General features: G+C 40.2%; 3 protein-coding genes across 4 annotated transcripts in view; 1 reads left to right on the forward strand and 2 right to left on the reverse strand.

The window, feature by feature from the left end:
• Window positions 1-855, forward strand: part of LOC144715268 (Phosphatidylinositol 3- and 4-kinase family protein with FAT domain-containing protein) — a 49,047-nt gene extending 48,192 nt beyond the window's left edge. For both annotated transcript variants that reach the window (XM_078590201.1, XM_078590202.1), the window contains exon 32: window positions 684-855. In XM_078590201.1, the coding sequence (XP_078446327.1) occupies window positions 684-806 (123 nt within the window). In that variant the 3' untranslated portion in view covers window positions 807-855. The remainder of the gene's footprint in view (window positions 1-683) is intronic.
• On the reverse strand, window positions 801-4,207 carry LOC144715269 (Cyclin-like family protein). Its single transcript, XM_078590203.1, has 7 exons — window positions 3,561-4,207; window positions 2,308-2,332; window positions 1,992-2,121; window positions 1,555-1,685; window positions 1,366-1,454; window positions 1,161-1,255; window positions 801-1,060 (listed from the first exon to the last, which is right to left on the reverse strand). Exons 1-7 carry the CDS (start codon window positions 3,911-3,913, stop codon window positions 927-929), a joined length of 957 nt encoding a protein of 318 aa, XP_078446329.1. The 5' UTR covers window positions 3,914-4,207; the 3' UTR covers window positions 801-926.
• Window positions 4,208-5,200: 993 nt separating this feature from the next.
• Window positions 5,201-8,846, reverse strand: LOC144715270 (uncharacterized). The gene is made up of 6 exons (XM_078590204.1): window positions 8,552-8,846; window positions 7,455-7,654; window positions 6,840-6,980; window positions 6,655-6,735; window positions 5,920-6,044; window positions 5,201-5,516 (listed from the first exon to the last, which is right to left on the reverse strand). The coding sequence occupies exons 1-6, from the start codon at window positions 8,772-8,774 to the stop codon at window positions 5,468-5,470; spliced, it is 819 nt and encodes a 272-aa protein (XP_078446330.1). The 5' UTR covers window positions 8,775-8,846; the 3' UTR covers window positions 5,201-5,467.
• Between the last annotated feature and the right edge of the window lie 241 nt (window positions 8,847-9,087).

Raw genomic sequence — 9,087 nt, forward strand, 5'->3', positions numbered from 1 at the left:
ACATATCAGTCCATCTGTTTATCATGGCCCATCCATTAAATCTTCTGATATGTGCTCCTGTTAATCTATCTATAAAATCAATCCATCTATTTCTCATGATCAAACCGTCTTTCTATTTATCAATCATTGCATATATTTGCCAACCTATCTTTGTCTGCTTTTGTATCCGTCACTCCTATTTATCACTGTCCATCACCCAATCCCCAATCCGTCCATCCAGGTGTACCTAGCAAACTCTGTTTTCCCTTGTATTATCGGTAACGCCTGAGTAACACGATCAGTTCATCCACCATTCTTGACGCCATCTAACCATCATTCTTTTTTCACGCTTTCTGTTGTCCATCTCTTGCAGTCTATATGTCGATCCATCTATTTATCAACCATATTTCTATCATGTTTTCACTGATATCAACCATCCATCAATCTATTCTTGTTTTTGGGCATGTTATTTATCAAGGATTGATGGATGATTTATTAACCATCCATCATTCACAATCACTTATTTAAATAAGATCTATTATCTCTCTATCCATCAATACATCTTAGTATGTATCTATATATCAACCAAGGAGTCAATGTGCCCATCTTTCAAGTCATCTATCCATTTGGAAATCTATCTAGTGAGGTAATAACTAGCAATGTATCCAAGCTGAGGTGATGGTGTTCTTGGTGGTGGTTGACAGGAAGAGGAGAACACAACGGACCCGCCGCAGTCGGTGCAGAGGGGAGTGAGTGAGCTGGTCGACGCCGCCCTGTCCCCAAGAAATCTCTGCATGATGGATCCTACGTGGCACCCCTGGTTCTGAACCTTACCTTGTTTTCAACTATTTATATAAATTATAATCATTCTTATCATCTCTTGAAGCAACACCTTCTGAATCTCCTTTCGAGAATTAGAAAAAAAAGAAAAAAGAAAGTGGAGGATGTCAAGGGCTGCAAAGCTTCTTGAGATCTTCTTCCTTGGCAAAAGAAGTGGGGATGAGGCGAGATGCGTAAGGGTACAGATCCTTGTACGAATTCCTTATCGTTCCCTCGGCCACTCCTGTTGCAATGGAGATATCTGAAAACAAAAAAATAAAAAATTTCAGCAATTATTCATTCACAATTTCCATTCTTTTGGAAAAAAAAATTCAAGCCCATAAACTAATATTTGAATTAACCTCGTAGCAGTTTTTTGTCGTCTGCCGTTTTTTTATCCTCAGAGAGCTGAGTTATCATGTAGATCACCGCTGCCGCCACTGAGATGGGGCTTCTCCTGTGCAAATAAACCATTACCCAAATTGAATCCGATATTATTTTTCCACTCAGAGATTAAAAATCTTGCCAAAAATTTCAAATATAGAGAAGGATGGTTAAAGGGGGTGCCTTATGTCGAGCTCCTCCGACTTCTTTACCGCCTCCGATGCGGCTTTAACTGCTTGATTGTTCATGCCCAGATGAGAACAGAATCTTCTCTGTAACACAGTTCGAGGAGTTCAAAATTTCCATGTTAGCGAAAAATTTAGGTTTTTTTTTCTATTTTACTTTTTCTGGGGAATGCAGACGACGGTTTACCAAGAAATCTCCTGCATGAATTGTGCCCATCTCCATTGACTGGCCCATCTCAACTTCTAACTGCCGTATGATGAACTCCTTTGCCCTGCCAATCTCCTTTTTTGTGGCTCCATTGGCAACAGAACAGATCTCTATCACAAACCAAAAATGCAAACTGTTGAAATCAACATCTCGTCTTAGTTAATAAGTGAAGTAGCATTCTCGTTATCACCAATAACTTTTCATACATATAGTTTCTACATTGAGTTTCACAAATATAGATTTTTAGCTTTTTATATGTGGGTTCTTAAAAACAAGGTTGAGGGTTTGATAGTAGTGAAGTCAACATCCTACCAAAGTTGGTAAGAAGTAGCACCCTTTCTATCAGCTATATCTTTTAGCACAGTTTTCGGCGCTTGAATCTTTGCAAAACACTAGAAGAGAAATGGAAGATGTACCTTTGACGGTCCGAGGCCGGTCTTCCTGTCGGCATGCAATATAAAGGCACGCCGCTAGTATTGCATCCTGGTTCCTCCCTCGAATGGATTTAAGATCCTCCACCTTCTTATAAATCTCATTTGCACGATCCTTCAATGTTTTTCAAAGTCTTATTCAGGCCTAAAAGTAAAAATACTCATATATGTATCCAAACGATTAACCATTTTTCAGAATTTTATCTCATTTGAAGAAATGAGTTGGAATCTCAAGGTGGATTTGAAATTCACACATTGAACACAGCTTAGTTACTTTTAGGGTAACGAGCAGTGTTATTACCTTAATAGTTGCGACCAGGCCCAACCTGAAAAAAAGAGTAACTTTTGAGTCTGTACATTGCATAGTTTGAAGATTACAGCTGTTTTAACGCCTCGCTAATTTCCTTGCTTTCAAATCATTCTCCAATAATTTAAATGACAATTAGTTGACTCACACAAGAGCAACAACCCAATCTCCAGTTTAATATTCAATCTTGCTCTTAAAACAGTTAATGAATAACTTTTCAAACACAATGAGAGGTTTAGAGAGTAAATACTGGGAAGAGTCAAATGGTATTGAATCACAATGAATAAGAAACAAACTGTGAAGACGTGCAAATAGATCCATCAACAATATTTCAAAATTGATTATAACCCCAGACTAAATGTAAGGAAAAAACTAAAACCAACACCGATTCCCAAAAAACGATTCCCAAGAAACAACATTTGATTAAACATAAACAATCAACACCCATTGACCTACAGATAAAAACAGGAAAAACCCTTTGAAATCTACAGCAAGAGCCAGCCTCAAACCATTCAAGATCAGTTGTTAAACTGTCACTACCCATTTGATTCTCACAAGGAGAAAACCCACCCAATTCCCAGTTTCTATCTTCAACACTGCTCTTAAATCAGTTAACAAATAACTTTTCAAATGCAATACGAGGTTTAGAAAGAAAACACCGGGAAGAGTTTGTGGTGTTGAATCACAAATAAAATCCGTCAACAGTTCTTTCAAAGGTGATTATAATCCGAGGTGAAATACAAGGAAAAAAAGAAAACCAAAACCGATTCCCTAAAAAGAGAACAATTCCATGGAACCAACATTTGGTTAATCATAAACTGTCACAACCCATCAACCCAAAGATAAAAAACAAGAAGACCCTTTTGAAATCTAGAACAAGAACCGGCCGCAAACCAACTAAAATCACAGTCAATGATCTAAGACGAAAGAGAACAATTCCAAGGAACCAACATTTCGTTAATCATAAACTTGTCACAACCCATCAATCGAAAGATAAAAACAAGAAGACCCTTTTGAAATCTAGAGCAAGAACCGGCCCCAAACCAACTAAAATCACAATAAACGATCTAAGACGAAAGAGATCAATTCCAAGGAACCAACATTTAATTAATCATAAACTTATCACAACCCATCAACCGAAAGATAAAAACAAGAAGACCCTTTTGAAATCTAGCGCAAGAACCGGCTACAAACCATTCAAAATCACAATAAATGATCTAAGACGAAAGGATGATCATCCCACAAACCTGTCCGCCATGTTAGCGATAGTCCGGAAGGCGAGAATTAGGGTTCTATCGGGATTAGCCCCGCGGTTCTGCCATCGCCCGAGGGAAGAGGAGAGGAACTCGCCCTGGGCGCCATTCGGCTTGGAAATTACAGTCGAAAGGCCGCCATCTGTGAGCAAAGGATTAGACGGCCCTCCCACACGCACTGGGTCGTTGTCCCCCGACTCGTTCGCAAATGTTCGCCACTCCGAAGTCTCGTCTATCGAGTGAGCTTCCAGCACTAGCCCGCATTCATAGCACACTGTATCCCCGGCCGAGTGATCGAACACCACTTCCGTGTTCTTCTTACAGTCTGGGCAGTAGGTCTCCGCCATCAAAACCCTTGATTTCGACAAACCCACAATCGCCCGATCCAATTCCGCTCGAAATCAGTCGAAACTACGCCGAATTACCCCGCATTCATCGCCTTTTCTTGCTCTGAACATCGCCATCCGCGCCGGAAACGATGCCAGGTTTGAGATTTCTTCTTCTTGTCGCTTGATTTCTTGCCGCGCCGGAGAAAGTTCGAGCAAAGTCAGAGTATCACGCCTTCCCCGCCCCCATTCGCTGTGCCATTTGAGAAAACCCTCCAAAGTCCAAAACGAAGTAGACAACGAGTCGGATCGGCCAGAGTCGATTTGACAAAATTTATTAAGCATGTGGAATGTTTTTTTCGTTTTTTTTTCTCTATTTATTAAATATAAATGTTTATTTGTATTGTGGGGGTCAACCAAGGGAAGTACTTTGCTGAAGAGCTTGTTCTAAGATTGGATTATTGAATCAGATGAGATGATGATCAACTAACTGCTACAATATATTCTGAATTGGTCAATGGATTTGACCGGTTAAGATGGTTGACTTTGACGATGGCAACGACATCGCCCGCTATCCCTGCAGACTCCAACGCCCTCGGGGACGGGACCAGTTCCTAATATCTGATGCATATTCAGCGACCTGTCGAGGTATGAGTGTCGTATGCATTTCCTATTTTTAGAGAATGGGGACGAGTGGGGTCAGCACGGAAATTGGGATATTTATGCTTGCGCCATGTCGACAAACTCTATCTAACAGTACCTTTTTACAAAAAGATTTCTTGGGTTGCATACAAGGCACAGTCGGATATTCCTGCCCATTGAAAAAATGTTGGGTTCTTTATTTTTAAAGTTTGTTGGTAGTTTGGCATAATAAAAATATTTAACATTAAAAGTTTGGCAATCAACAGAGATCATTTGGTTCCGAGACTTAGTGACAGGATTTCTTGATTTATCTTTGTAAACATGAAAAGAAGTTATGTTCTTGCTGATCCTGCCAAAAGATGTGATCCAAAAAGAGATAACAGGCATATTAGGAATGTCATGCAGCTTTTCCAATTTCCAATTCCAATTAGGTTCTTCAAAATCATTCTTTCTAAATGAAAAATAGATAGAGATATGGAGGGGAAAAAAAAGTCGATCTGTTCTTAACCAACACATAACCCATTAGTGATTTAAAGAAGCGAGACAAGGGTCTCTTTCGGAAGCAGACGTCTGTTTTCTATTCATATTGGCTAAGAGTTTTCTTAAAAACCACATTTCATAAGTGAAGAGAGAGGAAATGAATGAGAGAGAAGAGAGAGAACACAATGAAAAATATGGCACTTATTGACAGAGAAAAATTTGAAAGAGGAATACACAGGGTTCTCTCTGCAAGGAACTAAGAGGTCTATTAGTTCATCTGGGTTAATATCAGAACAATTCTCATCACAACACTCCGTAGGGAGAGAGAGAGAGAGAGAGAGAGAGAGAGAGAGAGAGAGAGAGAGAGAGAGAGAGAGAGAGAGAGAGAGAGAGCATCTTCATCTCGGGTGACCTATGCAATAGCCAGCTGGGCAAAAGAGAGAAAGTGAACCCTCAGACAACCCCAGAGGGAAGCCTCAGCACAAGATGCCCGCCAACAAGGCTGTTCCCAGCAAGAGAGAGAAAGAGAGAAAATGAATAAGCCCAAAAATAAAAAAATAGAAAAAGACGGCGCCAGAGAGACAAGGAACAAGCCCAAAACTAAGAAATGTGAAGGAGACGGAGAGGAAAATGATTGAACCAAGAAACAAGAAAGAGGAAGGACACAGAGAAGAGATAAGAGAGAGGAGACAAAGAAAGAGAGAGAAAAGGAATAGGCCCAAAACTAAGAAAAGAGGAAGGAGAGAGAAAAATGAATAAGCCCAGAACTAAGAGGAAGGGGACAAATAGAGAAAAAATAACAGAAATAAGAAACAGGAGACAAAGAGAGACATTGATATAAATGAAAAATATGTATATTTTTTTGAATTAAAAATATATAGAGAGAGAGCGAGAGAGAGAGCTACCTCTTCACATAGTAGTAACAAAAGTCGGCAAGGATGAAAGTCTGAACAATCTCGGAGAGGAGGACCATGGACGGCCACAGACCGTAACCCATGGCTGTCAACAGACGGCCACGTGTATCAAGCACCTGCGAGATCGCAATGAAAAACTCAAAGTTCATCTAATGACCGTTTGTTGGATATGACTATGACACGGCCTTCCCTTAGTAATTCTAGTGATTGCGATAAATTTTAAGCACATAGAACATGATTAGGATATGATCAGCTGATGGTCATTGCCTCGTTAAGTATACTGACTGAACCAAATATTGAGAAATATAAAACATGATTAGCATTTGACCCTCTATTGGCAATTTCATAAATTATTCTACTGATTGAATAAAACATAAAACATACAGAGCAAAAAATTACGATATGACTAGGATAGGACCATCGGATGGCAGTTATTTGGATAATTTCAACAGAATGTATTAAGAATGTGAACATTGTTAGGAAATGACCATGAGATGTTCGTTGCCTCAATGATCCTTCAACTGACTGAATTAATGATAAGAATGTGAACATTATTAGGATATGACCATCAGATGGCCGTTGCCTCAATGATTCTACAACTGACTGAATTAAATGTTAAGAATTTAGAACATGATAAAATAAATGCATACGGGGGTTCACCGATTCATCAGGCTTTCACCCCTTTTATATCTCAAAATAAATAAATAAAGGCATCAACTGGCAGACCTGGAGAACCCAGTGAGCACAACTGAGAAAACGAGCAATTCCGAGTGCGAATACATAGTGAGCAGTGAATGGTTCCACTATCTGCGAGAGAGAGAGAGAGAGAGAGGATGAGAAAATATAAATCTGAGATAATAAATCCAAACTGTAGATCAAGGTAAAAAAGGAGAAAAAGGATAAGGAGTTGCCTTGGTGTTCTGCATCAGGCGTAGCTGGGGAAGGACTGAAACAGCCTCCAAATAGACGCAAAATGCCCAGAAAATCCGGTTAATGATGTTGTGGGTGGTTGACGGGTGGATCAAGAGAGCAAGAACGGCACATGGCAAGACCTGAAGAATAATATTTTTTAAAAAATCGTTTCTCACGGCTTTCAAAGTAAATTTATCAACCGTCGAGATATGTTTATCAGTAATATATACCAATAAGACTTCCTTAATCGCCTCCTCAACATAGTTTAGATACAATTGAAGGTCAGAAGTTATAATACGACAAGATTTCTTCGGTTCCTTTTTGGTACAACTCAATCAGACCATTGCCAGTTCAGCAAAAATATATCCATGAACGAATAAAGCGGATCAGTGGATCAGCAGAAGTTCACATAAATACCATTTATTCGGAATTCCTACAAGTTACCAATTATTTTGGAACTGAGTGAAGATAAGTTTTGAATTGTTGACAGATTTACGAAAGAGAAGGCCCTTTATGAAAAACAAGATCTACTGCACGCAGACATGAGAAGCTTCTTTTAAAAAAAAGGATCATCGAACTAATGGCATTGTGATAGATAATGGAGATGTACTTACGACATAATATATGGCGAAGTTGTCCTGATCCTCCATGTAACTGAATCTTAGTTTAAATCTAAACATATAAATTACCCACAAAGTGGTTACAAGGGTGGCGGAATCAAGAAGTGTATGTATATCGTATTCCATGACAAAACTGCAGTAAAGTCTAACGGCCAAGAACAGAGCCGTAAGTTCCTGCGACTTGAGTGACAATCCTGCATTTCAAAAGAGGAGATACGTCAAATATTTAAGAATCAAAGAAGTATTTGAAAGAAAAAGGATTTTGCAGAAATTGAGGTTAATTGCCTCAAGGACAAAGAATGAAAAAACCCCTCCGGATCATGACTCATGCGATCATAAATATCATGTTTGTAGGGATTTCATTGCCGGACGTGGGCCATAACTGTAAATCCACAAAAGCCAGGGTAACCCATGTTTGAAACCCTTTGGTATTGCTATTAGATCATGATTGGAATATGAAATCACAGGAAGCGGGTCCAAATAAGATATTGATGAATCACTAGGTTTCCAAGCTTAAATTGTTCAAGTATGGGATTTTGGCCAGCGCAGTGGCACAAAATAATCGTTAAATTCCAGATGCCCGGCGATTTCCTTTCCCCAACTTTCTTCCGAGAGATTATAGAAGATCAAATCAAAAACTTAAACAGGCACCACAACTGACACTCGTCAGCATCCCTTTCATCGTAGAGATAAAGGTAATAATTTCAAGCAAACAAGGAAGCGTAGGAATCAGAACTCCGATCGCCATTGAATCAACCGTGATATGGGAGACAGAGTTAAACCCGTATGCGGAAAAGCTGAGACGATCGATCTTTCTCCAATGATCGGCCATTTGAGATGGAAAAACAGGCAAATCGAAACAGGATCTTTTTTAAAACAAAGGATTAGGCACGTAGGGAACCCTAAAAACATCGAAAATGGACCTAGCTTGGGACGAAAGCAAAACAGAGAACTCAACCCAAAGTTCAGGGCGCCGTAAAGATCGAATTGAGGACTCGGGCACTCGCCAACATCGCGGAGAAGGATAGATTCGATGGGTACGAACAAAATCAAAAGGGAAAGAGCGGGGAACAAGAAAGCGAGGGATTAACCGGCGCAGGTCTTCTCCTTGGTGAGCTTGTAGATGAGGACAGAGATGCCGATGGCGTGGCAGGCCTCGGCGGCGACGAAGAGATTGTCGTGGTCGTGGACGATGAAGCGGAGGAAGACGAGGGAGGCCATGCCGGCGACGACGCCGAGGAAAGCCTTGACCTTGGGCGGCTGGCCTGCCACCCATCCCACCACCGCGTTCAGCGATCTCCTCGACCCCCTCATTTCGCGTTCGCTTCTTCTTCTTCTTCTTCTTCTTCTTCTTCCCCTTTGCTTTGAAGATCTACCAACACAACTCGTCAAACCCCTCTCTTTAAACACACTCTGATACCTCTCTCTCTCTCTCTTCCCCCCTTTTTTTATCTCTTTTTTCTCTTGTTAGTCTCTCTCTCTTGATCGATCTCTCTCTCTTCCCCCCTTTTTTATCTCTTTTTTCTCTTGTTAGTCTCTCAATCCTGATCGATCTCTCTCTCTTCCCCCCTTCTTTTCTCTTTTTTCTATTGTTAATCTCTCTCTCTTGATCGATCTCTCTCTCTTT

Source organism: Wolffia australiana, chromosome 18 (genome assembly GCF_029677425.1).
Source record: "Wolffia australiana isolate 7733 chromosome 18, ASM2967742v1".
Taxonomy (NCBI): Eukaryota; Viridiplantae; Streptophyta; class Magnoliopsida; order Alismatales; family Araceae; genus Wolffia; species Wolffia australiana.